The 17,654-nt window shown below is 38.7% G+C and overlaps 1 protein-coding gene across 6 annotated transcripts; it reads right to left on the bottom strand.

The window, feature by feature from the left end:
- Positions 1–1,541: 1,541 nt before the first annotated feature.
- Positions 1,542–17,061, bottom strand: LOC127353640 (neuroplastin-like). Of its 6 annotated transcripts, none has more exons than XM_051383049.1 (9): positions 16,399–17,050; positions 10,347–10,694; positions 8,127–8,295; positions 7,928–8,022; positions 6,772–6,905; positions 6,100–6,373; positions 4,394–4,415; positions 2,685–2,761; positions 1,542–2,518 (listed from the first exon to the last, which is right to left on the bottom strand). In XM_051383049.1, the coding sequence occupies exons 1-8, from the start codon at positions 16,487–16,489 to the stop codon at positions 2,701–2,703; spliced, it is 1,194 nt and encodes a 397-aa protein (XP_051239009.1). In that variant the 5' UTR covers positions 16,490–17,050; the 3' UTR covers positions 1,542–2,518; positions 2,685–2,700. The 6 variants fall into 6 exon arrangements, 5 of the variants coding, with proteins under 5 accessions (XP_051239009.1, XP_051239010.1, XP_051239012.1 ...); XM_051383050.1 differs by having other exon boundaries at positions 4,394–4,403; positions 16,399–17,049; XR_007881338.1 differs by lacking the exon at positions 1,542–2,518 and adding an exon at positions 5,194–5,287 and having other exon boundaries at positions 2,711–2,761; positions 16,399–17,061.
- Between the last annotated feature and the right edge of the window lie 593 nt (positions 17,062–17,654).

The following is a 17,654-nucleotide window of genomic DNA, read 5'->3' as shown; positions in this document are numbered from 1 at the left end:
ATTCCTGTTTACATCAGTTGAGCTGAGGTTGAGCAGGTGAACAGTTTTAGGTTCCTGGGAATCAACATCCCAGAAAACCTGTCATGGTCATGTCATGACTCCATCACTGTATTTCTTAAAGTTAAGAAAGCAAAATCCCGAGCCAAGTTCTTGATAACTTTTAAAGAGGAGTGAAAGAAAGCATTCTGACTGGAAACATTACAAACTGACACGGGATGTGCACGACCCAGGACAGGAGGACTCTGCAGCGAGTATAAAGTCTCCTAGTGCAACTCCCAATTAAAATTTTCACTTGACACAAAGAAAGTTTTGGATACTTTCTTTTTCCACATTTTGCATAACTGGCAATTAAAATGATATAATGTGCAAATTCTATATGGATATACAATTTAAAATCCCTACAATACCAGGAACATAATTTTGGTGGAGAACTATGAAGCCTTTAGTCTGGTTCACAGATATTTACAGTCACCACAGGCATCCAGTCAAGGATAACAGACACACGTGTAGTCTGTTCAAATCTTTAGTTCTCCATAAATAAATCACAAGAACTGAGTGTGGTCTTTAATCAAAAGAAGTATATATAAATTATATTAGAATTTGGTACTACAGTATTTCTCAGGAACCTCACAGTGAAGTTTTCTTAAAGCTCCAACGTGGACACTTCATGAACACAAATAGCCGCCATAACACTTCCCCACATCCATTATCATCCCCCTTCAACACTTTGACTCGTTAGATAAGTAAAAATACAGTTCTGTGCTGAAAGAACAAGCCAAAGCAAATACACAAGAAACATATTCTTAATGAAGGCCATGCAGTCTTTGGCTTCATATGCATAGTGCATGGCTAGTGCCTTAAATAGGACAAACTTAAATTACAATTAACAAATAAGGTATCAATTAATACTTGCTGTAAAGTTTATACATAAATACGTAACTTCCTCGTTTAAATTGTGAAGACTTCACAGCCATTTCTAGAATATAACACGGGGTGGTCATATTTTCCATCTTTTCATATCCATCAGATGTGTGCTTAAATATAGCATTACTCTTGAACTGAAGGGTCTAGTTTATCTAGAGTATCTTATTTTATTTTTTTATTTCATTAGCTTATTTGAGAGACTATGCTCATTGATTATAAAAAATTAACACTGTAAACGAAACCCAAATTTGCTTCGAAGACTGTTTTCAGGAGTTATCCCTGGCCAGATGTTAAAAAGAAACCACAACAACATATATACTCTTTCTAGAAGTCTTGAGTCTTAAGTGATGTTTTTTTGTCTGACAGTTCTGAGATTTTTGTGCACCAGTGGAGAATTTTTAATCACGGTTTGCTGGTCTTTGTTCCTCTGATGTCTGAAGTTCATCATGTTCAATGAGTCTGCTGTGAGTCACTCAAAATCTCACTAGATGGCGATGTTCCCCACATGCTTTTATTTTTCTGCATTCCCATGATGGGACAGCCTGTGTGCATCCTGAGTGGTACGATTGAATGTCTGGTGTGTCTTCACATGAAAAAAAAACAACTCAACAGACACGTTTTCTTTTTTGAGATATTTATTCTTAAAAATGACTCGGGATCTTGCAATTGCTTCACATGTGTCAGTCCTGACGTGGGCTTCTTTCGCCTCCTCCCACGTCAGCTGTAGAGTATTCATGCAGCTGTGTAGTATGCCATCAACGCTCTACGGTGATCCTACTAGTTTAAAGCTTTGTCACAGAGAAATCAAAAGCTGCAATGATTTTCAATATATTGATATTGATATAATAATTGCATAGGATAATAGCCATGCTGTACAATACACATAATTATAAAACAATCGGTTAGAATGATTAGTACAGATCTCCTAAAGTAGGTTTATACAGTATTTCATTATTCTCAACATTTAAGTGCATCGTATAATATGAATAGTCTTTATATTAATGCTGATCTGATACATAGTTATAGTGATTTAACACATACAGTACATACAGTAAAGTAAACCTTAATCAAATTTAGAGGGACATTGCAAAGCCCTTAGAATGTAATAGTCTGATAAAATGATAAAACTTAGAAAATGGTATGCAGCAGAATGATAAAACTATACACAACTGTCATACCAGATTATGGTGGCATTTTCTTTTACATTGCCGAGTATTGTTTTTCCTCTAGAATACACAGGTTATCTACATAAAGCCACTCTCTGAGAAAAGGGAAAAAAAAACCTTTCTGCCTTCAAACAGAAGGTCAGCATCTTGCATGCATTATTTTAGAAGTAGTAAAAATATTTAAATTAGTGGATAAGAGGGAAAAATCATAAACGTCAACAACTGCATGCAGCAACAATGGTTATAATGTTAATTCCATATTGGTTTGAGTACCTCCGGCCCTCGCATCCTCACACAACAAAATCATAAGGCATGCCTCACTTAACTCCTCCACAACCATACTTTTAATGGCAGATAAATCCTATTAACAACAGGTATGGATTCCCTTCTTGTTTACCTTCATACGGTCAATACATGTGTAATGAAACCTGCAAACAAAGAGAAAATTCAACTCATTAGTCTGACAGTAGTCTTATTTTGGTTGACAAGAGCATTCAGAGATAATTTCAGATGGTGGCTCATCTGGTAATCTGTGGCCACAGGCGTGTAATGCATATTATTAATCAGGCTTCCTTTAAATAATTTAAGACTTACTCAGCAGACAGGCTGCTCAGTTGGTGTTCCTCTGGCGGAGGTTCTTGTCTTTATGGTTGTTGGTCGAATTAGTTTTCCTTTAGCAAGAAGTACAAGAGCACAGTTAGTTCACACTTCAAGTGAAAGATGACAGAAATTCTAATAACTATTAAATCATTTATCAAATAAAAACACTTAAAGTTAACTAAACTCTGTCTTTTCACGTTTTTATAAATGATATTTGGTTGCTAATCATTTTGAGTCATCTTCTTGTGTTCTGCCAACCGGAGATGGGAATTTAAGTAATTTCTGACATTTTATAGAATACTGATTCAATTAAGAAAAAAAAGACAAAAGGGTAGATTAAATAGGACACTACACTGATTTTGACATCATGGTCATTTGTGGAATGACCCTTTAATCAATAATGAAAACAATACTTAACCAAACCCGGGTCTAGTTACAGCTCTTAAAGGACCAGTGTGTAGAATTTAGTGGCATCTAGCAGGGAAGTTGCCGATTGCAGCTAACTGAACACAGCTCGCATCTGTATTTGATGAAATGAGAACGGACTGTGAAGTGTGTAGGAGAAACGCAGTGACTGTGAAACCCTATCTACAGCCAGTGTTTGGTTTGACTGTTCTGTGCCACTGTAGAAACATAGAGGTTCAACATGGCGGACTCCATGGAAGGAGAACCACGGCGCATGTAGATAAAAACAGCTCATTCTAAAAAGGTAACAAAAACACAAATCCTATATACACTAATCAAAACATAACTATGAATATTATATTCAATTTCTCCTCCTAAATGTTACACACTGGACCTTTAAATAATTCTTAGGATTATTTAATAATACAAGTGATAAAAAAGAAATAAAATATAAACTTTCTCTTGTATACTTTCTGTTTTTATTCCTATTATTGTTTTATATACTTCTAATTAATTATTTTTAATTTCCTCTATCTGTAGGCTACTTATTTTCTGTTCTTGTGTCACTGAAATAAATTTCCCCTCTGGGCATCAATACAGGCTTATTATTATATTATCTCTATTATTAAAAAGGTATAACACATTATTTTAAGCCCCGTATTTAGCTTTTCTAAACACTATACAAACATTTAATAAATAAATTAAACAGCTATAATTACATTCTTAAGTGATTATTAACATATATATTATCAACAATTATAAATTATCCTATGAAGACATATTTTATATAACTATAACTGTGTTTTACTATATTGCCATTCATTTTCTTTTTATACACCAACCTCCACTTACAGGTGCTCACAGGAGGAATTACATTTGTTACCAAATAGATTAATAAAACACTTACTACTGATTAGAACTTCACTATAGTGTATTATAAATAATTTATTAAATGTTTATAAGGTTCATGGCTGATAATAGAGGGACTCAAAGTAAAACATGGCCTTTTTAAGACTCAGAGCATCGTAGTCCGGGCTTCCGTAATCAGGAAAGTTCAGATGGTAACTTGAAAATGTCACCGACTGCTCACTTGACTTTAAAAGTGTTTCCTTGTGATTTATGAATGCAGCAAAGCACCATCGCGTGATGCTCGCAGTTGTCTGTGACCCAGATTTGGGGAGTACATTGAGCTCTAAAGACAGTCAGGAGTGGAGACATCATGATAAGCTACTTTAAAAAACACACATTACCAAGCTAAACAGAGATAGGGTATGAAAGGTAAAATGTTAAATACTTACACAGGTCCAGCTGGGTCATCATCTGATGCAACAAGGGAAAATATGGAGAAATGAAGACCAAAAAATAAAAAAATCGCAAGGAAGTTGCACACGATGAATAAAGAATAGCAACATGTAACAGTAGCTGTGACTGACACATGGTGCAACTTAGCCCTGAGGTTTTTGAGAATCTTTATGTTTCAGAGGTACACTATGTGATGTATGTGTGTTATGGGATGAAAATAAAGCTTAGATGAAGTAACAAAATAGTAAACAATAGGCTGTCATGCCGCAGGAAACCCACCTCATGAGGTCACTCACAAACACACAGAATGCAGTTAAATCCAGCACAAACACCACATTAAGAAATGCATGAGCAAGTGAGAACACTTAGATTCAGGCAAAATTCACATAAAAAAAATTAAAAAAATACTGTTGTCATGCATAGACAGGCAGCGCTCTCAAAGAGCAGCTGTTCCCTAAAAGAGATTAGTTAGAAGCAGCATCAATACCAGCCCTCTACTGGAGTCACTGACGCAGTGTTAAATAGTGACAGTACAAAATATTTTCAGTTCCTTACAGTGACTCGCATGCCATTTCACTGCTGCAGTAATTATGAGTTTGATGCAAAAATGTGAAGTTGCCATTTCCAAAATAATTTTTTTTTAAAAACTATCTTAAAAACTGAAAAAAAAAATGATTTAGCTGCACTTGACACTAATGAGGAAGCTAAACAGAACAGTGTACTGGGCTGTGAGCTGGAAGAAGATGAGGCTGAATGCTTATTGAAATTCATGAAGCATGCAAAGTCTCACACTTACCACAAACATGGTTTAGGTTGTGCAATATGGGGAAAGGGGAGGATGGGAGATATTACAACAATCTGTTAAAATACTCAACAGGTTGGAAGCTGACCTAATTTAAAGAAATGCAAGAAAAACATGAATTATTAACATTTCATGAAAGAATTAGCTCTATGACTCACGCAATCTACATCCATTTTGTAAGACTGTGAGGCTTCTCAACGTGACTTAAACACTCAACAGTCCATTTCTGACCAAGTAATGAACCATAATGACAATATATCCCTGTAAAGTGTCATTGACAGTTATGAGCTGTCAGTAATTTGCTGCACGTTGTAACTAATCAGCATGTGGCAACATCAAAATTCTGTTTGAGAGGAAAAGGTCACCCAAATACCATTAATGCATTATTTATGATATAGCTAGACTTTTGAAGTACTCCGTAGTATTAGAGAATCCCAGGATGGCATACGCAGGTTGTTGGCTAACTGAGTGTCTTGTGGTTAAGCTTGCAGCAGCTTGGGGACAGCACAAAGTCCCTGGAAAGCCATTAATAATTGAAACTGTCCACCTCCGCAACACTGCAGTATCATATTTCTCATGAATATTAAATGCATGAAATTGTCCCGACAAGGTGCGACCTCCTGCAACAGTGTCTACCTATTGGGTCAACCTTGCCAGACTGAATTATTGAATGCAGACACAGCACAGCGTCAGGTGACTCGTTCGGTGTCTCTGGTGAAGGAATGACGCATCGTTGCCCAACGCCACACTGACAGGGTTTTTTTGGATGAAAAAAGACTTTGCAGAAGACTCACAGGAGACATCTGTGTCAAAACTGAAGTTTTTCCTCAGATTGTCCCAGATTTATTAAAACTGTGAAATAATATGAAACAATCCTAAACACCACCGCTGGTGACTCACCGTCTTGTAAATCTTCTGGCTTCTTACGCTTCTCATAAACAACGATGATGATGACCAGGATGATGATCTCGGCCAAAACCCCCAGGAGAGGCCATAAGGGGGCCAAGTGGCTGCGAACCCTCAGCACGATCTTCTCCTCGCGGGTGCCGATCATGTTGGTGGCATTACAGTGGTACTCGCCTGGATCTAAATTGATGTCCAGGTTCATAATGTGGAGCTCGGTGTAGTTGTCTTTGCTGCTGATGAAGAAGCGACCGGTTGTGTTGTCAATGTCCTATCAAGGGAGAGGAAAGAAATGCACATAATGTGAGGGTTGGACAGTCTGACAGTTTAGCTTTTATGTTCTAGGTAAGAAGTTTGAAGTCTTAAAACATTACACAATATTTCATACTCTCCGACAGAAACATGTTATGAACTAAAAATAAAGCAGGTCATGGACTGGCTCCTAAATGTAATCTTTCCACTTCCAGTATGTTAAAGTATCTGTCTTATCTTATGTTATTATTGGGAGTCATGTTCTATTTCATATTCTTCTTGTGACAGTTTATTTAATTATAATGCTGATGTGATTTAATCTTACATTTTGATGTTTCTGCATCCCAATGAAACAAACTGCAGCACCTGTGGATCATTTACAGTTAGAGAAATATATTAAAATAATGTATAACGTACCTTATAAATGCCGTTGTCATACATGCGCCAGGTCCAGACAGGGTGAGGATAACCCACAGACTTACAGTACAGCACAGCACGCTGACCCTCATTCTTGTTCTCACTACGCTTGTGGCCTGTGATCTCAGGAGCAGCTAAAACAAAATACCAAAATAACAATTTGGTATTAAAATACATTCAACAGAATTCACAAGAAATGTTACAGGTCTATTGTGTGTGCAGTAATTTATAAATGTACATATACTCATGTGAGTCACATGAAAATGATAACTGGGTTACTAATTTGTCAATTTCATCTTTTCATTTTAAAGGAGAAACTTATAATAAATACTCTTTTTATTGTATCTATCTTTTCAATATTATTAAGCAATTCTTACGGAAAACAGCTGCATAAATGCATACGTTTTTCAGGCAATAAACAGCTGCTTTATGGAGTTCAGATAATTAAAATATTAATAATAATAATAACAATAATAGTTGTTTATAGTGTGCTTTTCAAGCAAGATGCAGAAAGTATAAAATAAAGTATAATTGACCATAAAACAGCTGCAGGGAGTAAATAATGCAGCAAACAATATTGCAACAAGCAGAGAAATATTAAAACAAAAAACTGACAATAAAAGAAATAACACATAAGATACTATGTTGTTGTAATTCCAGTGAAGGTTGCCATGATCAGGGAGTAAAATAGGGGGAAGTCAGTTCAGAAGAAGATGTGATCCAATGTAACATTAAGCAGCCTGTATCATTTTGTGTATTTTGTATATCATTAATCTGCGCGGCTATAAATCCTTTTCCTGCACGGACGAATAGAAATTCCCCATAAAATAAAAGCAAACCGTCCCAAAATCCAATTTGCCTCTATAGTGTTGTGTGACAGCAGGAAAGGCTGTCCAGATTTTTACCGTTGGGACATAATCCCTTCCCATCAGACAAACAAGACACCATCTGCTGCCACTGAGCCGGGCATTGGTTAGATGGAGGTGTCAAGGGCGCCGGCTGCCCCTGAGCAGCCAGCAGAGCCGTTTGAAATCACAGGTCCTCGCATGACAGGGCTGCTAGCGCTCAAGGCCACTCGGGCCATTTTTATTGGTGACATCTCTAATGTGGCCTTGAAACTGAAAAAGAAGCCTGTAGCTCACAAATCAACACCTACATTTAACTTCGATGGTGGCGTTGGCTGAAGGAGCCAACTCAAAGGTGTAGACACACATGTACACTCCGGCATCGTCTCCTCTTGGTTTGTTCCGCCTGCAGAGCAGAAACAAGCCTCACATGAACCCACATGAAACTCTGTGTTTAGCACTCGCACACATACACGCAAAAGCTGCACAAGCTTATGCCGTGACTCCTACCTGTACTCAGTGTTCCTATTTGTGCTGCGTGTTTCTGGGATCTCCTCTCCGTTCTTCATCCAGAAGCTCTCCTGGTGGACACTGTGGGCGCTGGTCAGGTTGCACTGCAGTGTGAAACTGTCGCCTTCTACAGGAAGCGTGGTGTGGTCGGAGGCGGTGATTGACGGCTCTATAAGAGAGAAACAGATCAGCTACGACTGAAGTGATGTTTGCTTGGGTGAGGGTGTGTTGGAGGATGTAAACAACAACGATCAAAGGGTTCAGACAGACGCCTCAGCCAACCACACTTTATACAATATAGCACAGGAATAGAGCTGCGGAGTGGGAGGAATTATTTTGGGCATCAAGGGTTCCTTAAGTAGAAGACATGAAATTCTCTATCAGAACAAAAGATGACCAACTGCATCAGAAAATATCTGGTTCTTTGATAAAAAAGTTACAAGGTAAAAGCCTGTGTACATAAAAAAGTACGGAGAGAAGCCAAACTACAGCTCCCAAGGTGCATTTCCGTAAGAAGCATTCAATAACTGAGCTTATTTTTCTGTTACATGCATTAATAATGATGACCATGAGCTAAAAGATGGAAGCATTTTACTGCCCAGAGCAATCCATCGTACCACAAAAAACACGACTTCCCAGAGACGACCCTGAATCCTTTTACACAGCAGCCAGTAGTCACAGGTGTTACCAATGATACTAATTAAGGTTCTGTCCCATTTAGTGCAGCAGAGGCATTTTTTGAGCCAGCATGCACAACAGCACTACTCTGACTCTGTTTGATATGAATGGAACAGAGCCTTATTATTGGTAACATTGCCCTACTATACCATGTCAAAATGGCTGCTGTGAAAAAGGTCTATTAAAACTGACGGCCGTGATGTAAACCTGCAGTGTCATTAGGTGGGCCCTGTGTTCCTATGTTGAGGAACAGTAAGGATTTTATTAAACAGGGATTTAGAAATTTACAGTGGAGAAATCTGACTGTATAACCAGTTTCTGCACAGGATACAACTGAAATGCGGATATTTCTATTACACGACTGGAATATAGGTCAGTAACTTTTTTTTTTTTTTTTTAATGCTAAAATAAACCTACAGCATTCACGTTAATAAAAGACGTACTCATGTGGGAGCCAGTGAGGATGACTCTAGATGAAGACCCATTCAACTCTATAAGCTTTAATTTAGATATTTAATAGCTCTGAAGGAGCACAGAAACTCTACAGTAACATACATTTCTATCTGGTTGAAATACAACTTGTGGAAAATCCTGGCTCGGATTAGCTTTTTAACCATCAAGACCTTAATTAGAGTGTGGCATTCTGCTTAATCCTGATTATCTACATGCACATGTAGACACCAGTGAACCTCTCAATCTGGGTAGTCACAAGCTGAAACTGTAATTCTGGTTCGCACATACTGTATATACAGCTTTGGTACTGATACCAAAAAATAATTTTGTCCTACTTTACTGAATATAAACAAAAGGATGTCAAACCACACAACTGGTAAATATATTCACTAAACCTAAACACCATCAGCTGTACAACTACTGTCTACAGAAAATAGTCTAAAATGGCAACTATCTGATCAAAGAATAAAGTAAACATGATTGCTAACATGACCCGACATTCCGTGTGAGGTTTGGTACTTTTTGACACTCTACTACAAGTGTGGGTGCTGAAACGTTTGTGCTACACAAACGTTTCAGCACCCACACTTTTTTGGTTTCCATCTTAGGATCTATGCATTTAAAGTTTTGGAACAGGATAGTTTGAGGGAAAATCTGTATCAAAAGAATTAAATTTACACTTGTCATTTTTACATATAAAAAAACACAGAAATAAAACGACAATAATAAAGAAAAGAAAAAATAAATAATATGACATTCCGTTCAGGGAAATAAGAAGATGAGAGCCAAAGGGAAAGAAATGTGAAATAAAGAGAAAATGGAGCTCTACAAGGTGTTGGTTGAAGGACGTACTGAACTGAGGGATGAGCAAAATGTAAAATACTACTCAACTCTGCTGGTAAATGAACATGGAGACTAGTTGATGGTGTTTTTCTTCATTTTCCGAGTCTGCCGGGGAGGATAGCACCTACGGAGGAAACTAGTGGTCCTCTGGAGAGGTTTGAGGGAGGTTGAATCACACAGGAACTGTTAAATTGGGTTGCTAATGTGGTGGGTGGGTTGGTGTTTTCTTCTACACTAACCACTCACTCTGCAGCACCATTATAGTGGCCTGAGCACGGATCCAGGTGGTGGCTGGATTTTGGTGCAGGTCATTACGGCGCGGGTCATTGCTGGCTCTGCACTCATAGGTCCCAGCATCATCCAGCATGAGACGGGAGACACCCAACACACTCACGGCGTTGGCACCATAGGCGGTGCCGATGGACACCCGCCGCTTACGGGCGCCGTCCCACAGCTGCCTGAAGGAATCTGCTCGGTTGATCTCAGAGTACCACCACTGGATTTCTGGGGTGGGGTTCCCCACCACGTCACAGTACAGCTCAAAGGTGTCACCCGTGAGTTTAGTCTCAGAAAGAGGTGATTTCACAAAGCCCGCTGGTGGTGGAGGTGGAGGTTTAGGTGACAGCATAGGCCGAAAAAAAAGGAAAACAGGTGTAGGATGGAAAGACAAGAAAATAACAAATTAAAAAGTTAACCAGAAAAGAAACACAGATAATATGAAATAATAATATAATAATAATAACAGAAAGATAAAATAATCTTCAAATGAAACAAAGATTAATGTTGATGATTTAAGGGGAAAAAAAGATGAAGCTAACTATTATCTTCCTTATCTGTCACTAATTTTCCATTGTCCATCACAATTTTCTAGAGACCAGACTGACGTACTCAAATTGCTTCATTTCCAGTTCAAAACCCAAAGATATTCAATTTACTACCACAGAAGACTTAAGAAAACTAAGACTAAGACACAAATCTACAACATAAAATCATCAGCTCCAAAACAATGAAATAAACATCAACCTCTCTGTCAGGAACGGTGACACAAACATTTTCGGTAAGAGAGAGAAAGAGAGAGAGAGAGAAAGACAGAGGCGACCTCAGATCTGCCTAAGCCATTATTGCTGCTATTCCTGGGAAGCTTTAATTCAATTCTGCTGGGACGTCCTTGCAGGGCTGCTCTCACTTGGTTTTGCCCAATTAATGATATCATATAAATTTGTGTCTGGCCCGAACGGCGCTCACATCCAAAAGTCCTCCAACTGACCTTGTCATTTTCAGTACATCTTGTGGAGCATAATGAAAACATCATTAGTCCTCAGAAAAGAACACAGACAGCGGGCAAACTACGCTGTTGATTTTACTAGATTGAAACGTCTCCCTCTGAATGAACTGAATGCAATAAAAGTGAAACAATTGATCATGGCTGCACAGAGAGGAGGAAGGGGGGGGGGGGGCTGCATAGTCTATAGGCTCTGTGGAGAGCACATGAGATTGAGAGGAGATTTATAGAAGCTGCGGCTCTGGGTGTCTGGGGAGCGTGTGGGCGCATGGTGATAGACCCCCTCCGTTTCCATAGAAGCACTCTACGGCAACAAAGTAGGAAGAGGAAGAGACTGCCAACCAGATCATCACAAGACAGACAATCACATGTTTTTTGGTCAAGCTGACATCATAACCATTCTGTACAGCCCACAACTGGTTCATCAAGGCCAGCACATTTACTGTAGGCACATATAGATTCCTGCATAGACTCTGTCGCCCGTTTTTTAAGGACAGATAGCTAAAACTGATCCAATACAACAGTCCTGTAAATCCTACCTTCATGAAGGCTATAATCAGTTGTTCTAGTGAGGTGTTGATTTGAGGCTGCAGTTTGTGCTGCTGTTGAACTGTAACTTCACTGATATAAATGAGATGGATAAAATAATAGAAACATAAATTACAGCCCCCAAAATGATCGTAAAATTGAATCAATACCTGTCTAAAACAACTGATTATAACCTTAATGAAAGCAGGATTTACTGCATGACTTTCGTATTAAACTGGATTAGTTTGGTTTTTTTACCTCAGCCACTGGTTCTTAAAATATGGTACAAATACCACAGAGAGTACGTGCGTTGCCTCTATTGGTATGCAGAGGAATCTCTTTACGAAATGTAATACTTTTTTAAAATTATTATTATTAAATTAAAATACTACACAATCATAGCTCATACATGTAGCTCGTTGATACATCCATGACTAGTTATGAGCTAAAATGTGATTGCAACATAGTAAGCGAAGGGTAAAATTAATGGTTAAAAAACAATCAATCGTGCAACCGTGGCTCCAAATAAGAAATATTGTGAAGAGAAGAGTGGACCAGAAGTACCCATTTTCCACCAAATGAGCTCTGGCTCTTGAACCGGTTCCGTTCAGGATTCAATGACAGTCAACAACAAACAATCTTATTAGAAAGAAACCTTCCACCTGCATGAATTGTCCAGGTTCCAGCCTATGCTAGTGCATCTTAATATTGGTACTAAGAGAGCCTAATTCATTCTGAGGTGGGACGCAGTGTAAAAAGTTTGACAAACACTGATCTATGTGGACCTAATAAACTGGTAATTGAGTGTATATAAATACCAGTGAATAACATGACTGGGACTGAGAACTCAAACCAACACCTCAGCTCCTAAAACAGAAGTGCTGAGGACAGATCCTGCCACCTCGGATAGCCTAGATGTGTAAAAAGTGCTGAGTCAGTAGCGCTGTCCCTGCACGCCACTGTACTGTACGTGTCTGAATGACGTCACTCAGGTCGAGTTGATGTAAGCTTAGTTTGGGCATTTGTTTATGTGCGACTCATGTGGGAGATCACCCTGATTGATCTAAAGTTATTCTCTTATTCTTAACTTTTGAATGTGTTGGGCTGCAACCAACTAATTCTTTATCAGTTCATCTATCAATCAATATGATAGTCTCTGAGATGTATAAGGAGACACCATATAATTGCTTGTTTTGTCACAGCCCAAAGATATTTAATTTTTATATCAGTATAGCCTCCAGATTTGAACACATTCTTTCATTTATTCAATCTTTTATTTTTAAAGATTAAATGTCTGTAAAGAACTTTTTTTGTTTGTTGTATCGTGTTGGCTTTGTGTCTGTATGACCATGTTTTACATGGAATCTGTGTGGTTTTGTGTTTGTTTTTTGTGAATATATAGAAGAGTGTGTTATGTGTGGGTTGTTTTGTGCCAAATCAATTTGTCTTCCCATTTTTGCCTATGAACTATAAATTGTTTGATTGAAAAAAAACAGAAAATAATGAAAAACGCCACATCACAGTGTCTCAGAGCTCAAGGTGACATCTTCAGATATTCAAATATTCAGTTCAGGGTGATATAAAACATCTTCTCACTGGAGAAGCTGGGACCAGAGAATAGTTGGTGTTTTATCTCGATAAACAACTTTAAAAAAGAGTTGCTGATTAATTTTTTGCTGATCTCCTCATCAATTAATCGTCTAATTGTTTCTACTCTAAACGTGACTTTATGGTGTTATTTTTATACGAAACTGTATTTAGCGAGCTAGAATAATAATGCTAATAATGAATCATAATTTACAAGGCTTGTATTGTACTTCTCTCCAATCAGACTCTTCATACATTTTACCACATCTTAGTGACTGCAAATTTAAAGTAAATTTAAGGTCAATATGGTACTTAAACCAGCAAATAGGATGGTAAGAAAGTCAATACCCTTATCACTCCACTTTTTATTATCACCGGAGACTGACTTCAGATGAAATTGATGCTAATTTCTGGTTCATTATTCACTGCAAATCTAACAGCATAACCTGACAACAGATGGCCTCGAATAGTCATGAGTGTTTCATGCAGATATTTTCTCTCTATCTTCCAGTGAATCCATTTAAACCAGTGTAATATGGAGCAATTCTGGCCACTGTCCCAGTTAATGTACCAAAAACTGTCGCAACACATATTGAGTAGCTAATTGGACGCTGAATGAATATTCTATCGAAAGAGAAGAAGAGTCCTGGTGGACAGAAACAACAAGAGATCAGGGAAGAAAAGCATAGAAAAGTATATATTTACATATATTTGCATGCTGATCAGTATAATAAGTGTAATTAGATATTGAAAATGTAATTATCAAAAGTGAACGTGGAGAAATTTTCCTTGAGGTATTATTGTGATTTTCAGCGCTGATGTTTACAGAAAATAAGAGCGGTTGTTTAAAAAGGAATATAAATATGATTTTAATGTAAAATACCAAGATTAATATACTTGACTGACTTCATATCTTGAATTAAAAAGTTCTGTCATTTCTAACTGTCCAGTGTATTAGGGAGCATAAGAGAGAGAGCGGAGCTATAAAGAAAGTCATTAACACTTCCTAGTTAGGATGTCTTTGATGTTAAATATGACAGAAATGCAAATTAGAAGTGAATCTGTTAGTGGATTCATCAATTTGTCAACTGAGAGAAAAATAAATGGCACCAATTTCAGTAATTATCTAAGTTAACATTCTATAGTTTCAGCTATTTGTAGGCTTACTGCAAATAACACAGATCAGACTTAATCATTTCAGGCCCATGATGTGTTATGATGAGCTTTATGTTAATCAGTTGATTTCAAACTTGCAATACGCTCTAGTAAATCCTTCACTATTTCTATATTTGCAGTTAACCCAAGACAGATCAAATATTTATTGGTTGCATTTAACAAAATCCAACAAATCTGCACCAACCAGTTCACTAATTCAGACCTTCTGTGCCTTCTGTATGAGAAATTACCTCCAAAAAATGGTATGAATGATACTATTAAAACAGCTTTCTTGGTAAAAGCCACTCTACTTTTCAATGAAACACACATCCTAAGGGAACCTGTGGGTAATGTCATTAGCTGATACAAATAGCTCCTGTAATGTGGCTGTACACAGAATTGAGAAAAACAATACGCTTATGGAATAATATACAGTAATCAGATTTTGTATGTACGGTATGAACCTGCCTCTCTGGACTCTTGAAAGCAAGCGAAGGAGATGAGAAAATAGCCCACTTTCCAGCCATCTGTCAGATAAAAAGCCATTACACTTGCAATAACAGAAATGTGAGATTTATCTACTGGAGGGCTGATTGAAGAAGAGATGTTACGAGTGGGTGTGCAGTATAGAAGGAGATGTGTAATGCATTCCTACACATGGTCAACTCTAGGGAAGGCCAGGGCTGAATAAATTCTCACTCTCATTCTCATACAACGCTTGCAAAGCCACATAAGCTACACTTACAATACACAACTAGAAATACTCAGCTGAGACAGAGGGGGGTTTTACGCTGCTCGAAACTGCACGGTGGGGATGAGATTTATGAGCAGAGGGTCATTTGGACAAGTAGGACCGTGCAGAGAAATCAATGCCATTCTGCAGTGCAGCACATCTCAGCAAAGAGTTAACAGAATCACTGTTGCAAGAGGACATTAAAGCCATGGTTCCCAGTGCAGCATCTCTCTGCTCTAAAAATAGAAGCATGCAGCAAAATGGACTGATGCTATTTACAGAGCCGCACTTCTTAAAGGTCCTATCTCTAATTACATGCGTGCTATATGCTTTATTACAACGGCCCCCGGGACTGATGCAGAGAAATATCTCACCCAGCGGGAGAGGAGTAAGGGATGCTGGATCCTACATGCTGAATTCCTGAGCTGTATCCTAACATACCTGAGCAGACCTAAGCCTGACAGCATGTTGATTGTGTGTGTTTGTGCTCATCTTTTAAAGGAAAGCACAACAGATTTTGAACTTCAGTGGGAGACCATTTCCCTATCCACCTTTTTCCGATCTCCCAACAAGCAGATGGGCAGTACTTGTCCTTGCTGGTTGAGCGGCTCATGTATTCAGCTCCACACTTCAAAGGACATTTTAGGGACATCGCACAGGCCTGAGATTGGCCCACTTCAGCCCAACGAATACAGATTGGAGCCTATTAATGATTTATTGACCCTGAATGTTCAAACGCTCAAACGGGGCAAAGACATCGCTTCATTCATTTAATATGGGTTTCTTTCAGTGTTGCGTTCAAGGATTATCTAATGAGACTTGGCTGCTGGAGAGATATTCCCGATGGTCAACGATCTTTTTAATAACAGAGACGTCTTGTAATGATTCATTAAATTTTTAAAAAAGCCCCAATGCAGAAATGCAAGCGACATCCCTCCTTAAAAACCCGCATTTTCCCCACATGATGTGAGACCACCGGCACTTGTTTTCCATAAGGAGAGCGCATGTCCTACCGTTCTGGGAAGAGACGGACTGCAGCATCAGGGCTCCAAATATCGCCACTGAGAAGGACATGACTGCAGCCCTTCGTTTGCCAGGTATCATCTTCGGAGACTGGAGATGGAAAATGCCGACAGGCGAGCGCCGGGGTGACCTGAGAGGAGTATGATGATGGTGCGGGGTGGATTCGCCGAGGCTCGCACCTCCAGACCGCACTCTCCAATCCCGTCACGCAAGAGAGGGAAGCGTCGCTAGGTAGACTAGCAGGGTCCTTCAGCGCTACTGCCGGCTACCTGTGCGGCTCTCTGCTGTCAGCCCGGTGCAGCAAGGGAACCACCTTTTTTCAAAACCACCCGTTTAATCTTAAATCCCGCGAGATCTTGGAGGAGCGCAGAGCGCAGCGCGCACGTCGCGCAACGTCCCGTCATAAAGTGTAGCAAGAAATGTTATGAAAACAGTGAACAAGATGGACGCTGTTGTTTTCTTAGCCGGGTTTGACGCTTGTGTTGTCATGTTTAAGATAGTTTCTCCAACGTCCGTGTAGATTAGGAGAATGGAGGCTGAATTGATAAGGATGGACACATAAATATGTTTACACGAGCCTAAATCAATGAGAAGATGTGGCTTACCAATCACCTACATATAGGCTTCTTGGAATATAATGTAACTTTGTTTTCTCCTCAAATGGATAGTTTCAGTATTATAGAAATGTGTCATGTGTTGGGCTCATTTCTTTCAATTTCTTATTTTAAGTTTACACAAGGCGGAAATTCAAAAACTGTCCAAATCACCTTTAATTCCCACTATGTTGGCCGACTGTTTAATTTAATAGTGCAATGATTCAGATTTAGTTCAATTCTTGCCAGTGCCAACCAATCAGGAACAAGTATTTCTCAGGTACTGTAGCAGACTATCCAACTGTAAATGGTGTCCAGTAACCTACTTAACAAACCTCTACTAGGCTTTAAATTGTGCCGAGGGTCAAGCAGTTTCTCAGGCCGACTAAGCCCTGACCTCAACGGGACATGGGGCTTAAGTAGACTTTTAATCCTATTTCTCTTTGAACTAATATAGAGTATTGGCAGCCTCACACCTACAACACAGTGTAACCTTATTCCCTATAGGAGCCAGTAAAGGGCCTTAAACCAGGGCTGCCCAAAGAGGGGCCCCATGGGCCAAATTTGCCATAAGGTCTGATTTAATTTATAGCAACAACAAAAAACAACAGTAAAAAAAAGATATATCATTTCTGTTTTATTGGGAGGTAAAA

Source organism: Dicentrarchus labrax, unplaced genomic scaffold (genome assembly GCF_905237075.1).
Source record: "Dicentrarchus labrax unplaced genomic scaffold, dlabrax2021, whole genome shotgun sequence".
Classification (NCBI taxonomy): domain Eukaryota; kingdom Metazoa; phylum Chordata; class Actinopteri; family Moronidae; genus Dicentrarchus; species Dicentrarchus labrax.
This window is presented reverse-complemented; position numbering and strand designations above follow the sequence as displayed.

Coding starts and splice junctions, on each gene's coding strand:
- LOC127353640 (XM_051383049.1), bottom strand. CDS start 16,489: ATGATACCTGGCAAACGAAGGGCTGCAGTCATGTCCTTCTCAGTGGCG. Junction 10,695..16,398: donor GTCCGTCTCTTCCCAGAACG/GTAGGACATGCG, acceptor CTCCACCACCAG/CGGGCTTTGTGAAATCACCT. Junction 8,023..8,126: donor AATAGGAACACTGAGTACAG/GTAGGAGTCACG, acceptor TCTGCTCTGCAG/GCGGAACAAACCAAGAGGAG.